Raw genomic sequence first — 22768 nt, 5'->3', positions numbered from 1 at the left:
ACAGAGTTAACGTTTCAGGACGACGATCTTTCATTAGAACTGGAAGATGTTAAAAGACTTACAGCTTTTGAGCAAGTTCAGAGCCAGGGAAAGGGGGGAGGGGGGAGGAAAGAACAAAGGGGAAGGTCTGTGATAGGGTAGAGGGCAAGAGTGATTAAATGACAAAAGGGATGATGGTGTAAGGCAAGGAAGGTGGTGATGGGACAAGTTAAGAAACAAAAGATAGATCAGGTGTAGCTATAAATGGTAGTAGCAGAACCATTGCCAGCACTAGCTGACCCCTTCCCACTGACCTATCCTGACCTCTATGTCCTCGGCCTCTTACTGTTCCAATGAATTGTAAACAATTTTACAACACCAAGTTATAGTCCAACGATTTTATTTTTAATCCCACAAGCTTTCGGGGGCTTTCCCCTTCCTCAGGCGGGTCACTTCCACACCGCCTGAGGAAGGGGAAAGCCCCCGAAAGCTTGTGGGATTAAAAATAAAATCGTTGGACTATAACTTGGTGTTGTAAAATTGTTTACAATTGTTAACCCCAGTCCATCACCGGCATCTCCACATCATGTTCCAATGAAGCTCAACATAAGGTAGAGGAACAGCACCTCATCTTTCGTTTATGCACTTTACAACACTGATTTCAATAACTTCAGATCATAACCACTGCTCCCATTTTTGTGGTCACCTAGATAACTTTCTTTCTCCACAGATGCTGCCTGACTTGCTGAGCTTCTCCAGCATTTTCTGTTTTCATTTCAGATTTCCAGCATCCACGGTATTTTGCTTTTGATTTAATAGCTTACTTATTTGTGTTTGTTGCGTTTTTGACCTTTGTAATGGAACAAGTGTCATGGGTTCTAATACTGGGATTGTGCAGTCTTTGGAGATTGCAAGTGAATGGCAGGCTCTCAAATGGGGAACAGATAAAAGCTCATATTTTACATGTAATGCGCATTAAGCATGCATATCATCATGTATATAAGGCATATGTCGATTGGACTATCCATAGGACTATCTCAGTATTATGCTCGATTATATATATATCAGAAATGATCAGTGATGCAATGATCCCAACACATCACATTGTAAGTCACTGTGCACGCCTCTATATACAAATAAAGTGAAGTGTTTTCAAGAGACATTACCATGGTAGCAGTTCTATTTTAAAACAAATTATTTACTCCACTTCACACCAAAGAAATAGCACTTTCAATCTGATCTGTACTATAGCATTAGGTCAGGAATACATCAAGCTAGACAAAACAAACAGATTAGTAAAAATAATTAATGTGTGAAATAATTAGATATGTACAAGAGTTTGGCCTGGTTTTGCACTTTGTATTAGAAAGCAATTCCCAATATTGCTGAAAAAAAAGACTCTGATAATGCTGACAGTCCATTCTGTTTATTAAGAGATTACAGTATAAATATCAACAGACTTGTTAGTGGTATTTGGTCCAATATGACACTCATTACAGAAGCAGTTCAGGAACAAGTCTGCAATTCACAAGAGCACGGAATACAGAGAATATGATAACTAATCAGTCATTTCAAATCCCTGTAAATTCACTGTAAAAAAAAGTACAAAATAAATAAAAGTTACAACACAAGACTGTGTTAAAAAAAATTACAAAAGACAAGTATTTCTGTCTGATATTTGAACATTACTCCCCCAATGGACACATCAGAATTCAGTCTGATTTTCATTTTATTGTTTTGGGGCAGAAATATTATACATCCTTAAAAGTAAGACTTTAATTTTAAAGTGAACATTTACTTTTAAAAGTACATTTTCACCTTTGACAGAAAGTTTAAGACATTTAAAAGAATCACATAGTTCCAGTGTTGAAAGTTTGCTTTTTTTTTTAAATGCAGAAGCTTAACATTAGAAAAAGAAAAGGTGCATTTTTATAAAAATTCAGAATTCTGGTCTTTATTGTGGCACAAAATGAAACTCTATTGGAGCTTTTGAAAAGCACAATGCAGCTCAGTTTCATTCAATATTACTGGCAGGAGTTATAAGTTAAATGGTAGAAAAATGACCATTTGGTTAGTATAAAGACAATATGTATGGCACACAGCAGGAAATTGGAGGCTTATTACCACTGGTCTGTGGCAGCATCAAAGCTGAGAACAGTGGGCATCAGGCAGATTAACCTTTATACTGAAACACTGATTTTAAAAAAGTAAAAATAACCAAAACATTCTGCATTTATATATAGTCACACCAACATCAGAGCAAAGGGCCAGGCCTATTCTTTGTATTTTGTTAGTGAATGCAACAATACAGTGTGGGTTTGTGCAAACCAGAATAAAGGTTCAAACTCTCCAAACTCGTGTCACATAGAACCCATACAGACAGCATAGAGAGGAGTGTTTCCTCCCATTAATCTGGGCTTCAAACCTAGGCTGCATTGTTGAAAGGTCAGTGTGTTAACTCCCTGTACTACTCAGACAAAAGATTGAAAAAATTACTAGGGTTTGAGCAGTGGCACATTATGATACTCATATGGCACAATGATATATACAGTCTCCCACATTTTTATTCTCCAGTTTATATTTAATAATTCAATGTAAAATCTCATCTGTCTTCACAGATTAAACCAAACATCAGTCCCATCTATTAATAAGATTTGTACCTGTACTAGGAGACCACTTGAGTTTTCTCCCAAAGGTAGTTGCCAGGCAAGTCTACTGTTGTGTGCAGCATCTTGCTTAGGATTCCAATGTAGTAGATATTCAGTAATGGCATTTTTATTGTCAAAAAAGCTATGTGAAATTCAAAATACACAGTTGGATTCCATCATGCACTCACTACTATCATCTGAATGTGAATTTAAATGTATATAGAAGCATCTCAATTAGAGATAGTATGTTTTAATAATCTCCACAAATGGCTGGATAATGCTTTTCATGTTGTTCAAATGTGGCATTTTGTCATGAAGTGAAAATATATTTTATGACTTCGTTTGCACATCACTTCGGAATGGAAGCATGGTATAATAGCACACTACCCACAATAAAATCAGAGTTGCTAACAGCAACTATGATCACTCTGGAATTGGTTTGGCAACAGAGCCATTTTCCCAACCTAAATTTATTGACTTTACTGTGACTACACTTGATTTACAAAGTTGATCATAACAGGAAAGCGCAATTTTCGAGTAAAACTGAAACTCCACTGCAGCACCAGATCACCTGTTTAAATACTGATATTTTTGTAAACATTTAATGTTCCCTTTTACCGCACTGAAACATTTTCTGTGGAATTTGCCGAGCATTCATTTTCCGTGTGTAAAGCTGAACTTGCCTTGAAACAGTGCAATGAAGGCAATGAAATATTTACTGTGTCTGTGGAAGTATTGGGGCATAAAAGTAAACTTAATTATTTTTAAAAAGGCCCTCACAATGGATTAGCTGCAACACTTCAAATAAAATCAGTAGAAAGGTTGTTAAATAACAATATTAAACAATTTCAGTAAATGCTGCATAAAGTATTTAATATATACCAAGCATGGCTTATTTAGTTTCTATTAATACAGTAATTCCATAGAATCTGAATCCATAAAATTCCTATATATTGTACTGATGCTTACAAGACAGGTTTAGTTTTAAAAGTACTGTAAATCACATTATTTTCAGCAAATTCCAAACTTGTCAAAGATTAAAATTGACTAAACACATTAAACAACAGAAAGGTACATCACTTTATACTTCTTTTTGTAAACATTTTTGAAAAACAATACCATGGGAATGTTAAACCTGCTGTTTTGGAAATATTGCAAACATTGCCAATAACATCATGATTTACAGTACAGGATTTCAAAGTGTTTCATGTTTGTTACTGCATGTCAGTACAGACTTTTGTTCTACAGTCCAATAAATGAGAATTTCAAGAGCACTGCAGATCAACATGCTGTAATCATCTCCAAACACCATAATGCTCAACATTAATTTAGAAAAAGATTCAGATATGGAGCAAAACACGTAACAATCCATGACTAGTGAAGCATACAGGACCCACTTGAGAATCTAGACGATTCAGTAACTCCTGCTTCATGAATAAGAGAATGGTTCAGTGTCATGCCAGTGAATCTTAACCTCAGTACTATTTTCTGAAATAGAAGTTCCCTTGGATTGTGCATTAGGAGTTTTGAAATTTTCTACAATCTTAATATGGTCGGAGCAAAATAGAGGAGGTAAATGTGGGAAATAGAAACAGGAACCAGCCTCAAAGCACCGCATCAGACCTACAGGCATGATAAATGTATTAAGCTTTCAAACATCACAGCTACATTACAACTCCGTTTTTAGGGCCTCTTGTGGTTGTCTGATGTTCGCATCAATGCCAGAGGCTGATGCCTGTGTGCTGGCTGCATAAATTCACATTGAAAACTTTGCTACAGCAACAGAGCTAAGGGATGTGACCCATTCTCTAGAATGGTCTCCAGTTGACTTTGCACCCTGTCAGCCCTTGCACAAGTCTGAGCCACATTAGCAAAAAATGCTGGTTATGAAGGTTTATGCGTATGCTAAAACAACAGGATCATGTCCCCTCTATAATAAGTGTATATACAATTTAAATAATAATGAAATGGTGTATGTCATCAGTGAATCAGAATAGTGTTGACACAAGGTGTGTTCCTTTCTCATCTGTGATAAGGCAAAATACATCCAGCTATTTAGCTTTTGTATGTTCTTTCGACTGCAAAATCAAAAACTATCTTTATAATTTAGAGGATTATTTCTGAACAGTTATGAATTAAGAAACACTACATGGTTCTGCATGCTTCTCTCATCCTATTTTAAATGAATCATTAGAAATTAATAAAAATCATTATTTCAGATTCTCTGAAAGCAGGAAAGGTCTTAATACTCAAAGGGTTAACTTATCAGCAATGATATATGGACAGCAAAACAATGTTGTTCCTGTTAAAGATTGGCCAAATGCCCAGTACTGCTCGCAAAATGTTCAAACATTTTTAACAGTCAGACTACAAGGTGCATTTGCAAGCTAATAAGATCAAAGATCTCAAAACCAAAGAACAGTATTAACATTTTTAAAAAAAGAGGGCACTTACACTGTACAGTACTTTGGAATCTCAGGTACATTAATGAAGGCTTATCCTAATGTCTGCAACAACTGCAGCTCAAAATTATGTGCATAGGCAATCATTTACAGTACAGGATTACCATGCAGGCCTCTTGCTGGTATTTCTGATGTTTTATATGTCCAATCTGGACAGTTTAGTGCTTTTCAAAATATGTGGGAAGAATCATCCTGTCCCAGGAACATATTTTTCCTGGCAGTCTGTAGTGAATACTGTTTGAGTTCCACATTATTAATTTAAAATAGACCAGCTTCAGGGTCAGCTCCACAGAAAATCTTTATATTGCATTTCAATAGCACTAAGTAAATACACCATAACCTGCTGTGCTTTATCGATTTACATTTTATGAAAATGACCACTGTAGAATTCTTGAAGTTAGGTGTGAAAATATTTGGCAATTAGTATTTTTTTGATGTATTGAGAAGCCTTTTCTCCATGATGTACCTTACAAATATTTATAGGCCAAAACCACAACAGGAAACAAATGTTTATAAATTGCAACAAAAAATATGCTGATGCAATATAACAAGCATACATAATTTTAATTACAATATATTGGAGGAAAAATTGTATCTTGTGACTCCTGATTTTTTCAATAACTGAATTTCCTACAGTCAGCATTTACTCTCTGTGTCACTACGTTATCTTCTTCTTGATACCCAAGAGTTCTTTGTGTATATCACTGAAATTTGGTCGATTTTCTGGTTTGTATTCCCAGCATCTCAGCATTATGTTATATATTTCCTCTGGACACTTCTGCGGTGCTGACATCCTGTACCCTGCAACAGTTTTAAAGCATCTTTTTAAAACAGCAATGGTCTCAAGTTATTGCACTGCTCTGATGTATGCTGGCAACTTAAGTAAAATATTGCTTGTCCTTTATAGGTCACAAGTCTACTCTCTGCAGAATAACATTTCATGCTAGGATGGGCACCCAACTCTTTTTCAACTGGATAGTTGTTTTTGGGGGTGGCTGCCCATTAACTTTCACACCTAAAAATCAAACACATACACAAGTAGGCAACCTACAGTTCTGCTGTTGTGCAATTTAGGACTAGAAGAAAACAGAGAGCCCTATTGGACTGCCATACTCTTTCCACAAAGCCTTTAATGTAGAGTATAAAGATGGTCTAAAAATGGCTTGAACAATTCTATAATTTAATTTTGTAACTGCCTTGTTATTAATATTTTGTGTACATGATAAGCAAAACTATTAAGATGACATTTTTAAATATTAATCCTTGGGATATGGGCATTGCTAGCAAGGCCAGCATTTATTGCCCATCCCTAATTGCCCTTGAGAAGTTTGTGGTGAGCCACCTTCTTGAACCGCTGCAGCCCATGTGGTGAAAATGCTCCCATAATGATGTTATGTAAGGAGTTTCAGGATTTTGACCCAGTGACGATGAAGGAATGAAGGACACATGTCCAAGTCAGGATGATGTGTAACTTGGAGAGGAACTTGGAGGTGATGGTGTTCCCATGCAGCTGCTGCCCTTGTCCTTCTGGGTGGTAGAGGTTGTGGGTTTGGGAGGTGCTGTCAAAGATGCCTTTGCTGCAGTGCTTCCTGAAGACTGTACACACTGCAGCCACGGTGTGTCGGTGGTGGAGTGAGTGGATGTTTAAGGTGTTGGATGGGCTGCCGATCGAGCGGGCTGCTTTGTCCTGGATGGTGTCGAGCTTCTTGAGTGATGCTGCAGCTGAATCAATCCAGGTAAGAGGAAAGAATTCCATCACACTCCTGACTTGTGCCTTTTAGGTGGTGGAGAGGCTTTGGGGAGTCAGGAGGTGAGTCACTCATCACAGAATACTCGGTTTCTGACCTGCTCTAGTAGCAACAGCATTTATGTGGCCGGTCCAGTTGAGTTACATGAGTAATAAATAAAGCTTTATCTTGATTTGAAAAAAACAGCACCAGCCTAATGACCTTTTTAAGTTAGGTAAAATATAGAATCTTTTTTATGATTGATGTGAAAGAGGGAATGGTTAGAAATTCACATTATTTATGTATGTTCAATTACTTCATATTATTTTGTAATACATTCTCAATGGTTGAACCTCTTCATTTGTGTGTATCTGAGAGAGAAGATTAAAAAAACAAGAACAGCAGACTAAAAGTTAATTTAAAAGAGGGCAATCTTGGAAGGAATGTACCACCATTTGACTGCAAAGGGGAGTTCTGAATAAAAAGTGCTGAATTTAGACAAGACTTATAAGCAGGGGCTCTTTAATAAATGAAGCACTATTTCAGTGATGTTTGGTGTTGAAGGAAAGCTGCTAGGCAGGGTTTGTGGTCCCTATTATAAAAAACCTTCAGCCTGACTGAACAGTCTGTTTATTCAATAATTGTAGGCAAAGGCTGAATCTCTCTCTCTTTCTGAAGGGTATTATAATTTACATCAATTTTGTCCAAACATTTTATTTTGTAGCTCTAGCAATGCAGGTATCATGGAAGGGATTATAAAGCGGATCATTTCATATCTGTAACATAGTAGATCGGGAGGGGAGCAAGCAGTGGCGTGCAGCAATCTGCAATTTCAATTTTTTAATAGTTACTTTCTTGGTAGCAGCCCCTTTTATCGACCTTTGGTTTGGTTGCTTTAAGGCCTGAGAAAACTAACCGCAGTATGGACAGCGCATACTTTGGTCAGATGCGATCCAATTTAGCAAAGGGACCTGAAACAGGCGTTAGGTCATCCATTTGCATAGGCAATTCGCCTAACATTCGTTTGACAGGCACCCACGATGACTAAGGGGCATTTTGGTCACGTGCAATTGTCGACAAAAATTGGTGGGTTGTGGACCCATTTCGCACCCGAAAAACAGGCGAAGCAAGGTCCAATTTTGCCCCTATAATTTCCAAAGGTCACCTCGTTTTTTTAAATTTGATTTCTGTGCACTGAATGGAAAGCATAACATCTGCATTTTATAGTAATTTTATTTTGATTCCATGTTGTGCCACTAAATCCTCTAAGTTATAAATCCATTAAGGTTAGCTGTCACAAACACACTACAAGTGCAAGTCATTTAAAGCCACTCTAAGCATTTACTATTATTTTCAACAAACTTCTTTTCCTTCAAGTGTATTTAGCATTCACAGGAATGACATTGAATGAATGAAGTTTTAACTACATAAGGCAGATTCAATCTAAAATGAAACACCAAGCAAAGTGTTTAGACTACTAATTACATGAAAAATAATGGATATGGGGAAGTGATTTATAAGGCTGTGTTCTAATAGAAGAGTTTGAACAATGTCACAAAGTGAAGCACAAATAGTTCATAGTCATTGGCAGCAGGCCAGGGATTAGGATGGATTACAGAAATCACTCCCTTCTACCAGTTCTTATTTTATAATAAAAATGTTTTTTTGCCTTATAAGAATTTGTTCCTTTTCCCACTTCAACTATAATCCTGTATCTGGACGTGGTAGACATGTCACGATGTCAGTTGCAGTTCTCATGTTGGTGGGTAAAAATAGTGTTCATCTCATTAGAATAGTGATACAAGAAAAGTGTTGATAGAAGTGAGAATTTTTTAAAAATACACTATAGCTTTGAATGTAGGTTTAGTTCCTTTTGGGTTTTTGTGGAAACTAACAATTGAGAGCAGTGCAGTAAACATTCACGAGTGGAAACTAAAAGGATTTGTGCGATCATCTCTACAGCATTAGAGAAAAATAATCTGTAGTTGATTGGGAAATGTGGGTTAAGTATGTGTTATAGCACAAAACTAAACTCCAACCCCTCTGGCAGTGATCATAATGGTCAAGCTTGTTTACAACACGGAAACAGGCCGTTTGGCCCAATCAGTCCACGTTGGTGTTTATCCTCCACACGAGTAGCAGTCCTAATTCTATGCCCGTCCTGCTCACATATCCCTTTACAAAATTATATATAACACCCACTCTTGGGATGGGATCCCACATATTCTCTTAATTTAGATTCAAGTCTGCAACGCATATGTTTTAGGGACTGACATCAGATGGTCACTACAGGTGGTCTTTAAAGCAGATTTCTTTGTATACTGTATCTGTAACATCTGAGATTGTAAAGGCTTTTACATCACCCTACATAACGAGAAAAAGCAAAGGCAGCTTATACAGCTTACAAATCACAGAAAAATACAAACAAGAAGCAATACAAGCCCAGAATATAACAACTCAGATCTGTATGTAGTACTGTACCAGTATTAAGCTTTTAATGTTGATACTCTTAACTGTACCTTTTTCAACCTGTTCTCGTGCCTGCTGATTGGTCATTCCAGGATATGGACACACTCCCAAGCTGAATGTCTCCCACAGGAGTATCCCATAGCTCCACACATCACTCTCTGAGCTGTATCGCCCTATGTGACACAACAGTATATCAAAAGCCTTTTCATCTATTTTGTGCATTGGAAAGATGGATTTTTTTTGCCTTATAAACAATATTTAAAAGTAGATAAACCTGAATTTATTATACAAGTCTAGACAAGGCCACGTTATCTGCATTTGATTTATTTGGGGGACTGCAGCAAGATGAGCGAAATGGCCTTTTCTCTTCTTCTCTCGTAAACATGTCCACTCTTGCTGGATACAGTTCTTCCCTCCAGTACCTTGCTCAGGTGGCTCTTCTTCATGTGCAAATGTAGACAAGTGTTGACAAGCTATACAACCATGCAGAGCATCACAGTCATATCTGTTCCTGTCCTCATCTGAAGTCGACACCTGGACAGGCATGACTGCTTAGCAGGAGCAGGAACCCTGGATGATATTTTGTCTCCATAGCTTGGGGCGCTGAGGTGAACTGTAGTACCCCTACCAAGATCAACTAACTCAGCACGCTTTCAACCTGTGACCTTATTAGTCTGTACAGTTCAGTTACACACTGCGTAATGTGCTTACCAACAAAGTTATCAGGGATCTCTTCAGAATTTTTTTTTTTAAATAGAGGAATTAATTTATAGATAATGACATGACTCATAGTGATCAAAGTAATGCAAATGCGCAGGAAGTATTTACAAAGCTGTATAAGGACTGTATGCTGAGAACTGTAGCCTGCTAATTTGAGTCACAACTAACAATTTCTTGTAAATTTTGTTTATTATGTTCCAAATCTTATTTCCTGTTGTCAGTGGTCAGCTTAGTGAAGGAAGTAGGATGGGAGCTGGAAGGGTTTTCAAAAAATATTTAGTGATTTGATTGGTTCTCCTTTTTTAACTGGTAGAATTTGCTGGCTGTTGATGCTTTATTCATTTTTTTGATATATCCATAGTAGTTTCTCATTGCTAGTTTTTATAGCTGTGCTCCTCGCTTTTGACTTATAAATTCCCTATCTCCTCAGTTGTAATTTGTTGGCAGAAAACAGGTCCAAGTGTGAAAATGATCATAGAAGTTTACAGCACAGAGGAAGGCCATCGTGTCTGGGCCGGGTTTTTGTTCGAGCAATCTAAAACTAGTACTACTGTCCCGCGCTCTCCCTGTATCAATGAGAACAACAATTTGCATTTATACAGCACCTTTAACATAGAAAAATGTCTCAAGGTGCTTCACAGAGGCGTAATCAAAAAAGGAAATGGGCGCCTAGCAAAAGAAGGAGATACTAGGAGAGGCGACCAAAGCTTGGTCAAACAAGTGAGTTTTAAGGAGGGTTTTAAAATAGGAGAGGGAGATGAAGAAGCGCAGGGGTTTAGCGAGGGAATTACAGAGCATAGGGATACGTGTTCGAAGGCACAGCCGCCAATGGTGGAGTGAAGCGAGAGGGGAATGCACCAGAGGCCAGAGGAAGAAGTGGGGGATTGTAGGGCTGGAGGAGGTTACAGAGATAGCGAAGTTCAAGGCCATGAAAGGATTTGAACTCGAGGATGAGAATTTTAAATTTACGTGTTGGGGGACTGGATGCCAATGTAGGTCAACAAATCCAGGGATGATGGGTGAGTGGGATAGGATATGAGCAGCAGAGTTTTGGTTGAGCTGAAGTTTACAGAAGGTGGAGGATGGGAGGCTAGCCAGGAGAGCATTGGAATAATCAGGTCTGGAGATGACAAAGTCATGAATGAGGGTTTCAGCGGCAGATGAGTTGAGGCAGGGGAAAAGGCCGGCAATGTTATAGAGGTGGAAGTAGGTGGAAGTAGTATCCTCTCTGATGGAGAGGATATGGGGTTGGAAGCTCAGCTGATGGTCAAATAGGACACTGAGGTTGCAGCCTGAGACAATGGCCAGGGAGGGGGATGGAATTGGTAGCAAAGGCACGGAGTTTGTGATGAAGGCCAAAGACAATGGCTTCAGTCTTTCCAATGCTAAACTGGAGGAAATTATAGCTCATCCAAAACTGGATATCAGACAAGCAGTCTGAAAACACAGAGGCAGTAGAATAGTGGAGAGAGGTGATAGCGATATAGAGCTGTGTGTTGTCAGTGTGGAAGTTTCATGGGGTGCACATCTCCAGTAAAAAGATTTGGAAAGAGGTTTAAGCGATCTCCCCACAAACAATGAACCAAGTACTCAGGTTAGTACAGAAAACAAAATGGCAACCGAATGCATTTTCTGAAGTTTGTCTAAGTTTTCACTATATTTGGCTTTCATTTTTGCTTGCCACTTGCTGATTGGTACATTTCCTCCCAGGTATGATTTGTTGCTGCTTTATGAATACAACATTTGAGCAAATTTTCTGCAAGAATTTCAAAAGGTCTGCTGTTTTAATATTATACATAATATATATATATAAGTCTATAATATAAAATGGTATAATAGCACACACCCATTTCACTTTGTGTCCCAGTTCAGCAAACAGTTTTTTGATTTGCTTAAATTTCATATTCAACAAATCACAATTTAGTTGTTACAAAATACGAACAATTTTTTTTAGAAATACCGCTGAGCAGAACCTGAACAAATCGAATCTCTTAAATTCAAAATCAAAATGTCCAAAATAAAGTTTAGAAGATAATTAAGGAAGAAATATTACATATTTCAAAACATGACTAAAATTAACAAGGGTTAATCAAGGACAGTCAGCATAGGTCTGTTAAGGGAAGATCATGTCTGACTAACTTAATTGAATTTTTTAAGCAGGTAACAAGGAGGGTCGATGAGGGTAACGCGTTTGATGTAATGTACATGGATTTTAGCAAGGCTTTTGACAAGGTCCCACACGACAGACTGATCAAAAAAGTAAACGCCCATGGGATCCAAGGGAAAATGGCTAGTTGGATCCAAAATTGGCTCAGTGGCAGGAAGCAAAGGGTAATGGTTGACGGGTGTTTTTGCGACTGGAAGGCTGTTTCCAGTGGGATCCCACAAGGCTCAATACTAGGTCCCTTGCTTTTTGTGGTATATATTAATGATTTGGACTTGAATGTTGGGGGGGCTTGATCAAGTAGTTTGCAGATGATACAAAAATTGGCCATGTAGTTGCTAGTGAAGAGGAAAGCTGTAGAGTGCAGGAAGATATCAATGGACTGGTCAGGTGGGCAGAAAAGTGGCAAATGGAATTCAATCCAGAGAAGTATGAGGTAATGCATTTGGGGAGGGCAAACAAGGCAAGGGAGGATACTGAGAGGTGTAGAGGAACAAAGGGACATTGCAGTGCATGTCCACACATCCCTGAAGGGTAGCAGGGCAGGTAGATATGGTGGTTAAAAAGGCATACGGGATACTTTCCTTTATCAGCCGAGGCATAGAATATAAAAGCAGGGAAGTTATGCTAGAACTGTAAAAACACTGGTTAGGCCACAGCTTGAGTACTGCGTACAGTTCAGGTCACCACATTACAGGAAAGATGTGATTGACTCGAGAGGGTGCAGAGGAGATTTACGAGGATGTTGCCAGGGTTGGAGAATTTTAGCTATGAGAAAAGATTGGATAGGCTGGAGTTGTTTTCTTTGGAACAAAGAAGGCTGAGTGGAGATTTAATTGAGGTATATAAAATTATGACGGGGTTAGATAGAGTGAATAGTGAGGACCTATTTCCTTTAGCAGAGGGGTCAGTGATTTAAAGTTGGTAGAAGGATTAGAGGGGAGCTGAGGGAGAAATTTTTTCACCCAGAGCATGGTGGGGATCTGGAACTCACTATCTCAAAGGGCGGTAGAGGCAGAAACCCTCAACTCATTTAAAAAGTACTTGGAAGAGTACTTGAAGTGCCGTAACCTACAGGGCTATGGACCAAGTGCTGAAAAGTGGGATTAAGCAGGATAGCTCTTTCTCGGCTGGCACGGACACGATGGGTCGAATGGCCTCTTTCTGTGCCGTAACTTTCTATGATCCAATATTCTATCCTATGATCTCATGACCCCCCCACCCCTCCCTTCCCCAGTGCTACTAAACACCAAGTACCCATCTCCAGCCTGGTACATGTTGCTGTATATCCTGCGGGGACTTTTTAAAAAGGTAAGATTTAAAATTGAAACATGAGTAAAGGAACATAGAATAATAATCATCTTCATCATAATGATGATCAAGGATTAATTCAGTTTCAAGGAAAAACTGACAGAATATTGAAATTAGATCTCATAAAATGCTGGCAAAAATTTCAGAATGCCATGCAGTGGAACTTGACTTATTCAGTCACTGTAATTAACTAGCAATGGTACTAATACACTGCATAAAAATTGCACGGTTTAAATAAAATAAAAGTAATTTTTACCATAATTTAGGGCCTCAGGAGCTGTCCATTTAATTGGAATCTGCTTCAAGCCAGATGATGAGTAAATTCCATCATCCTCCTGTCTCGACATGCCAAAATCGCTGATTTTTAGTACATTATTGTCACCTACAAGACAGTTCCTAGCCGCAAGGTCTCTGTTAAAGATATAAAAAATTATTAATTTGATGACTGGAGCATTAGTTAATCTTGGATAAGACGATGGATAAAATGTTTACTCTTCTCCTTCAGCTGTTATCAAGGTTCCTTACCTCATTCACTGACCTTACCGAGATCCAGAAGAGTTACGATCTTACTCCTATTTTTAATGAAGTGAACAGATATAGTTCTCTCTCTTAGTCTATTACTCTCTCCCTTTCCGCCCACCTCTATCTGCTACCTTTTGATGACATCAAGAAGCACGGGGTCAGCTTCCACATATATACCGACGATATCCAGTTTTACTTCTTTCCCTCCTCCATCGATCTCAAGGCTATTGCTATGCTCTCCAACTGCCTGTCCAACATTAAAACTTGGTTGAGCCTAACTTTCCTGCAGTGTCCTATTAACGAAACTGAAGCCATAATCTTTGGCACTCATCAGCATCCCAGCTGTCATCTCAGGCTAAGTCTGAAAGTGTGTAACTTGGGCATATTGCTTGGTCCCAAGCTAGTATGCTTTCACACATCCATTCTAATACTATGACTACTTTCTCCCATCTCTGTAATATCCACCTCCATTCTTCCCCTTCTCTACCCCACTGATGCCAAGACTCAATTTCTTTACTACCCTTCCTAGCCAGCCTCCGTTCTCCATAAATTACAACATATTCAGAATGTTACAGTTCACATCCTCACCTCTACAAACATGCTCACTCCCATCACTCTGTCCTTACCAAGCTCCCTGTGCCCCAGAGAATTGGCTTCAAGATACTTACCTTTGATTTCAAATCGTCCATTGGCTCGCCCAACTCTAACTCAGTGATTTCTTCCAGGCATATGTTCCAGCATGCACCCTCTGCTCCACTGACATCTGGATATCTGCATTTCCCTGCTTCCACTACTATACCATTGGTGGCTGTTTACCCACTACACCACTGCCCTCTGATCCCTCCGTCCCCAGATTGCTCTGTCTTGCCATCTTCCTTCAGGATTTCAAAAAATTTCTGAAACCCTTTCTCTTTTAATATATATATGTATATATATATGGCTTTTGGCTTTCCCCACCATAACTTTTTCAGTTTTCCCTTTTTTCTTCCTACTATTTCCATGAGCAAAGCACTTTGAGACATCTTACTGTACTGTGGTGAATCTTTGGAATTCTCTACCCTAGGGGGCTGCGGATGCTCAGTATTTGAGTATATTCAAGACTGAGATCGATAGATTTTTGGACTCCAAGGGAATTAAGGGATATGGGGATTGGGCGGGAAAGTGGAGTTGAGGTCGAAGATCGGCCATGATCTTATTAAATGGCGAAGCAGGCTTGAGGGGCTGTATGGCCTACTTCTGCTCCTATTTCTTATGTACACGAAGAGGGCTATAATTTAAGTTGTTTTTTTTCCTTTTCTCTGCATTTCCCTCAGTTATCCTGTCTCTGAGGCTGAAATTCCTGTTTTTGTGAATTTAGCAAATAAAAGCAAGTGTATTTCAGATTTCTAGCATTCAGTTTTCTTTTTGTCTCGAGGTGTTCCTGAGCTGTTCTGTAATGGCTTGGAAGTACAAGTACCACAGTGATATTAAATACAAGTGAACACTTACACTAATAGGTCTCTCCCATTCATCACATAACTAATCATTTTGAGTGATTCTGATGTAAAAATACAGCAGTTACTCAATTTTCTGCAAATTAAACTACATTGAATAGTTCAACTTTAGGCCCAGGAGTTTAACAATGTTTTCAATTTTCTTTTTGTTGCACAAATGAAGTTGTATATTGTAAAGAGGTCATAACAGTCCAATCACAAGCACGCCCTACAAATGCAGTATGCTTATCTCAAGAGTAGATTTTTGAAAAAGGACATTGTGAAGACTGCTCACTCCTGAAATCTGTGAGCAATGTTGTGTCTGGTTAATCATTTAGACACAACAATTTAAGATTAATACTGTAGATTACTGCACAAAAATAAATTCTAAGCAGCCAAGTTGAAATTGGCCATAATCGCAGAACAAGGGGAAAAGCATTCTTGGTTACAGGCTGGTATACGAACAAATGGGAGGAAAATAAGTAAAATGAGAATTGATGTATATTTTTAAACTCTATTTTTATGTAGTACTTGGGTAAGTTCCAGCCTTTTCTTCATTCATCTGGCGTGATGCCTGTGTGGTCAGGCTGCCGTTGAAGATCTTCCAGCCAGGCCCCCAGCAATCACCGCACAATACTAAGGTGTGACTCTCCTCTCTGAATTTTCCTAAGCCCAGCAGGAAAACATTGGGTCCTAATTTGCTGTGGCAGGACATCTAACAGCATCTGCCGTTAGTTAGACTTGCCCTTACACGTTTAGGTTTTTGGGTGGCAAGTTGCTGAAAATGCGAGTTGATAATGTCGCAGCGAGGGAAACAGGGCATCTGGGACCTGAGTGAACAGGGCAAGCAACTGTGTATCTCCTTAACCAATCAGACTGAAGGATTGTGAAATTAACAGCAGAAGAAGTGTAAATTAGAGAGGGTGAATTCAATGTCAAATCAGGTACAGAAAGAGAAATAAAGAGAGGGACAGAAAAGATTGGATGAAGAGAGAGAGGGAAAAAAAGAAAGGGAAAGTAAAAAAAAATTTAAATTTGACATTTTGAAAATCTCCAACAACAATTAAAACCTGAAGGAATGAGATTCCACATTTGTAATAGTTAATTTTCAGTGCCAGAGAAGTTGACTGGCAGTAATTAACACTTAACCCATCGTTAAAAGGGTCCTTGGGCTGAAATGGACTAGACTTAACTTTCTGTGGGGGGGTTTAGTTTGTAACTACCGCGTAAATATAGCAGCTTCACACAATTCAATGCATTTCAATGGGGAGGCGGACAGCGAGATGCTGTTTTTGCAAAGCTAATGGCGGAACGGCGCAACTTGGACTGCAACTTTTGGATTTCCGTGTTCGCCTGAAGTTGCTATACCATTTGCGTACAAATAACGGTGAGCGCCATTAGCCATTATTTTGACAGCAAATCTGGCGCATTGTAGTTTCTTCATAGTGTCTTCTTGCTGGGCATGCTTCAGATTTCAAACTGAGCACACCAATTCTCAACACCATTACTTTTTAAATAATGGAATTGGAAAAGGGAATGGGGAGAGAAAATGTGGCACATTGAATGGAATCTTCTGTTTTGGGCCAGAAAATTCAGTTCACAATTTTCAATTAAAATTCCTATTGCAAACAAATGAGCAATTGGGATGTAGTATATAAGCCAACAATCTACATCCCTGAGTCCAAGTTTTAAACTAAATTAGTCCAGATACAGTCAAGCTCTCAAGATCACCTTGGTTAACAACGGAAGTTCAGAAAGTCCAAGTTTACTTCAATATAAATCCACTGTATTAACTTTGCTTGAAGCCACAAAGAAATCAATTAGTATTACAATATTTAAAGTTTCAATTAACTGATCTATAAACTCAGCTACAGAGTTCCGAGGAGATCACAACGGTCTCTAAGGGAGTGTGCTTAATTCCACAAGCTGACCACTGGGGCTATAATACAGCTGAACAGCCTGCCAGGCAGAAGGAAAATTTGCTTCCAAAAAGAAAAAAAAATGGCAATTATTGTGGTCATGAAAGTATGCTGGAGAAACAATGTGCTGGTTTCTGGGAATTCATATTTTGATATCCTAGCTGTCATTTAAGTACTGCATTTGGGGTCTGGAGTCTGAATGCTAATAGATGAGAAACAATTACATTTATCTGCCCTAATGCACAATGAATAATTCAATAATGAAAACTTTAAAAAAGATACTGAGTGGTTCTTGGGTTTCAGTTATGTTTGTCTTCATAGCATTGCTATCAATTCTATCATCAGGACACATGTGTTGAATTATGTGTCTAAGAATCTTAAGATTACCATTTTCTTGTGTGCCATGATGTGACCTCACGAGGGCTGGATTTTAGAACTTGAATATTGATACCAAACAATGGGAGGGGCAGTGACAACAGCAATGAAATTTTCAATAGTATTGTGTGAATGTAAATGCATCCTACGAGGCTATGAACCCAAGTTCATTTCATATAGCTGTCTCTACAAAACAGCTCACAATTCATTTTCTTCTATCAACAATGGCCCAGAATTTGCTGGAGCTGGGTAACTCACAGAGCGTCCTGTTAGTTAGACTTTTCCCCACACCCTTCAGCTCAAATTTTTGCGCTGCAAATTGCTGGAAGAGCAAGCTGATAATGGCAAAGGGGTATCTGGGACCTTGGTGAACGATGAGACCAACAGTCTTCTTAACCAATGAGATTTAAGGATTGAGAAAGAAACAGAGGAACAACGGAGAAAGAAATAGGGTAAATTAGAGTCAAATCAGGTATTTAAAGAGAAATAAAGAGAGAGAAAGAAAGATTGGATTAAGAGAGAGAGAAAAAAAGACAGGAAGGAAAAGTAAGGAAAAAATAAAAGATGTAAAATGTAACATTTTTAAATCTCTAAGAAGAATTTACTACCTACAGGAATGAGACTCCATAGTTTCAAACTACTCCCTTACTGGGCCGGAGAGGTTGAGTGGCATTGCAGAAGCATAAATTTCGTCATTAAATACTTACTCTGTTAAGTACCAGTCTTAACTTTCTGCAGCGAGTTTAATTAGTAATTAATGCGCAAAGACAGCAATTTCTTGAAATTCAGGGGGAGGTTGACGGCAAGCTCCCGTTTTCGCGAGATTAATGGTGGAGTGGTGCAAATCATCCAGCAATTTGTAGCGATTCGTAACTCATGGGGTATCTGTTCCTCACCACAAATTGTTGGATATTTACATTATTACCCTCACTTGTTTCAGTGCACTATTATTAGAATCACAAGCTGCTGGGAAGTGAAGATACATGGGCCAGAATAACGGTGTGCACATGTAACATTCGCGCCAGACAAGTGCCAGGCAATGACCATCTCCATCAAGACAGAGTCTAACCACCTCCCCTTGACATTCAACGGCATTACCATCACCGAATTCCCCACCATCAACATCCTGGGGGTTACCACTGACCAGAAACTTAACTGGACCAGCCATATAAATACTGTGGCTACAAGAGCAGGTCAGAGGCTGGGTATTCTGCAACAAGTGACTCACCTCCTGACACCCCAAAGCCTTTCCACCATCTACAAGGCACAAATCAGGAGTGTGATGGAATACTCTCCACTTGCCTGGATGAGTGCAGCTCCAACAACACTCAAGAAGCTCGACACCATCCAGGACAAAGCAGCCTGCTTGATTGGTACCCCATCCACCGCCCTAAACATTCACTCCCTTCACCACTGGCGCACCGTGGCTGCAGTGTGTACCATCCACAGGATGCACTGCAGCAACTCGCCAAGGCTTCTTCGAAAGCACCTCCCAAACCCACGATCTCTACCACCTAGAAGGACAAGAGCAGCAGACACATGGGAACAACACCACCTGCACATTCCCCTCCAAGTCACACACCATCCCGACTTGGAAATATATCGCCGTTCCTTCATCATCGCTGGGTCAAATACCTAACAGCACTGTGGGAGAACCTTCACCACACGGACTGCAGCGGTTGAAGAAGGCGGCTCACTACCACCTTCTCAAGGGCAATTTAGGATGGGCAATAAAAGCTGGCCTTGCCAGCGATGCCCACATCCCATGAACGAATAAAAAAAAACATTAGCGCAACAATATGCAAATCTATACGTGGTTCACAAGCAACTATCACACATACTTCCTTCCGTCACATCAGGATTTTCTAATTACAACTATTACAATTATTCAATGTATTCTGTTCAGTACATTGTTCATGAAATTAATATTGTATATTTTAGCAAAGCAAGACTTCTCCAGTTTGAAGACTTTCCATTACTGGTTATTCCAATACAATTGGTGAGCACCATACCAAAGAATAAGTAAAATGAGAGAGAAACAATACCATTATTATCAATTAGCTTTTTTTCTTTTAATGTTATATTGTACCTCGTCAGCTTTGGCAGATTCATCACAGGAACAATGACTTATAAAGAATCATTAGTCATTAGTCCAACTTAAGGGCAGCAATTGAGCAAGATTTAAACAAGCCCAATTTCTGGTCAACAAAAAATAAGTTTGCTTCACTTCCATAAAATGTGGACTATGCAACAGAAACAATGGCCTAGCAATTCTCCCATTTTTAGGTGCAAAATAGGCGCCTAAGTGTCCAATATCGCAGGAGGGGCATGTGCGCTCATTACGTGCCGAAAGTGCGCCACCCATCATATTGGTGAAGGCAGGAAAAGAGGCTTACAGGGCCCACGCCTGAAACAGGCACCGGTCCCTTTGCATATGCAAATAAGGGGCCTAAGACCTGTTTGAGGCCCCTTACCAAATAACGGGCTGTCTGTGTTCAGGAAAACGTGGTCTACATGCCACCTAACCAACACTCCTTTGCTGCAGGCCGCCACCAAAAAGATAAGTTTTAAGAAAAAGTACTTACCTAAATGTGGAGTCAGGAGGTGCAGGAGTTCTCCTGCCGGCTCCACGGCAGTAATGAAGACCGTTGTCAGCCCCCTCCCTCCCGATCACTTTCCTCCCCAACTCCCAGTCGCTTCTTCCTTTCCCCCTACCCTTTCCCAGGACTCACCAGGGGGCTGCTGCTGCCCGAAATTGAAATCCTCTTCGCCAGAGAGCTGCCTAGCAGGCATCTGCAGCTTGCCGGCCTCATGTAAGTGAGGCCTGAGGCCCATTATCAGGTGTGTCTCAGGCCTACCTGTTCTGACGCAGGGATCATTCTAGAGAATCAGATCTCATTAGAGAATCTGACAAGAGAATGAAAGATTATTAGCTGCTGGAAAGAACAAAGCTATACTGTGAACATGGCTTTCAACGAAGCATATTATGATATTATGATACAGCGCAGAAGGAGACCATTCAGCCCATCGTGCCTGTGCTGGGTCTTTGAAAGAGCTATCCAATTAGTCTCACTCCCCTGCTCTTTCCTCATTGACGTGCAAATTTTTTCCTTTTGAAGGATATATCCAATTTTCTTTTGAAGGTTACTATTGAATCTGCTTCCACCACCCTTTCAGGCAGTGCATTCCAGATCATAACAACACGCAGTATAAAAATAATTCTCCTCATCTCCCCTCTGGTTCTTTTGCCAATTATCTTAAATCTGTGTCCTCTGGTTACCAATCCTCCTGCCAGTGGAAACTGTTCTCTTTATTTATTCTATCAAAACACTTCATAATTTTGAACACCTCTCACCTTTCAGTCCAAATCACTGGTCTATTCTATGCTCCAAAGCTCATGAAAGAGGTATCAATGCTTAATGTACGGAATGCATTTGATTAATGGCACAGCACTCTGGGACTTGTGGATGGTTTAAATTGTTTCATTTCTTTAATAAGCCACTAGAAATACTGAGACTGGTTACTAATACAAAACCCCTTTCAGGCCATTTCTGACAAAACCTCCTGATTAAAAATCAATATTTTACGAAGGAGAAAATTAGACTTAAATGTTCACATTGCAGCTGGTGGCCTTATTCAGAGACACAAATAGATAACATCATTAGGAAACAGCAGTTTTAACTATTTCTAGATAATGGACATAAAATGATAATTCACATGCTAAGTTCAATCTGCCTGTGCCTGCTTAATAAATTAGAATCTTTCACCAGAATAATCTAACCTCTTACAAATTTTCAGTTTATTTAAAGTGTTTTTAATATGTATCAGAATATGGTGTATTGTTTTAAATATTCTCAAATGTCACATGAAGAAAGGTGTAAGAGAACAAAATTTAGCACAACAACATTCTTAAATATTTTCAAGAGCCAAAGATATCTGGAAACTTTTGATTTTTAAGGTTTATTAATGACAAAAGTGCTGCAATTATTGCATTTTTATAAATTATTTTGCAGCTCCTAATTAATGGAGATCAAGGGTTGTGGACAATTCTGCACAAGGAGGGACAGAAAATCAAAAGAGGTCACCCCCAATTCCAATTCACTCTTGTGCACCTCCTGGCATTAGCAGAGGGCTAGAAATAGCTTGAGCATCTCCCCACTTGGTTCAGACTAATGTGTGGCATTAGTAGACAGAAATGGGAGAAATAAACACATTCTCCAAAAAAAGATGATTACAATCAAGAGAAAACTTTAATTATAAAGCAAACATATGGACTGTTGCTATACTGCAGAGTTCAGAAGTCTGTAAAATATTGTATTGTAAAATGAGATAAGCATTGTGTGTGGTTCATGGCTAAATATGATGACTGACAAGTTTATAGACTTCCGTAATGACTCAGTCACTGTCGCTTTTGTTACTAATTATTGGAAAACTCTGAAGTTGATCGCCTGTTTCTGTTATATGACATCAAGTTTCAGATTAACTTATTCTAACCATGAGGTAGCACAGTAGAATAACTGAGAAAGAGGCAAAAGGTCTGTGTTTATACAGAGGAAAGAGAAACTGCGAGTTACAAAGAGTGAATGATCGTAGCTGAAGAACTGAAAGAATGCTATCCTGCAATGCACAGGTGAGAATCCCTATGTGGTCAGTTTTCGGTAAAATATTAAAATGTCTACGTGGCAAAGAAGCAGAATGCAAAATGGTTAGAAAGGGTTAATTAGTTAGTAACTGAGATTGGTACAGGTGGCCTGGCCTCCTGCTGGGCCATATGTTTGCGTAGTCAGCAGATTTGCATGGTCTTATCAATGTAGAGTCTTTGATGTGATTCAAGGACTGGTCTGAATGTCTCCATGTTTATGGCAGATCAATATAGGTAACGAGCTTAGCCAAAGTTCAAAGACATTCCAGGTTGGGAGATAAGGAACAGAAGGGACAGGGAAGAACATTCCAAGTTGGAAGGTGAGGAAGTATCCCCTTTGATGTCTAACAGCAACATG

The 22768-nt window shown here is 39.2% G+C and overlaps 1 protein-coding gene across 3 annotated transcripts in view; it reads right to left on the bottom strand.

The window, feature by feature from the left end:
* Window positions 1–1389: 1389 nt before the first annotated feature.
* Window positions 1390–22768, bottom strand: part of fer (fer (fps/fes related) tyrosine kinase) — a 284400-nt gene continuing 263021 nt past the window's right edge. For all 3 annotated transcript variants that reach the window (XM_067982928.1, XM_067982929.1, XM_067982930.1), the window contains 3 exons: window positions 13737–13891; window positions 9336–9458; window positions 1390–5890 (listed from right to left, as the gene is read on the bottom strand). In XM_067982928.1, the coding sequence (XP_067839029.1) occupies window positions 5748–5890; window positions 9336–9458; window positions 13737–13891 (421 nt within the window). In that variant the 3' untranslated portion in view covers window positions 1390–5747. The remainder of the gene's footprint in view (window positions 5891–9335; window positions 9459–13736; window positions 13892–22768) is intronic.

Source organism: Heptranchias perlo, chromosome 4, assembly GCF_035084215.1.
Source record: "Heptranchias perlo isolate sHepPer1 chromosome 4, sHepPer1.hap1, whole genome shotgun sequence".
Lineage (NCBI taxonomy): Eukaryota > Metazoa > Chordata > Chondrichthyes > Hexanchiformes > Hexanchidae > Heptranchias > Heptranchias perlo.
Note: the sequence above shows the minus strand (reverse complement) of the source record. Positions and strands in the feature narration are given on the sequence as shown.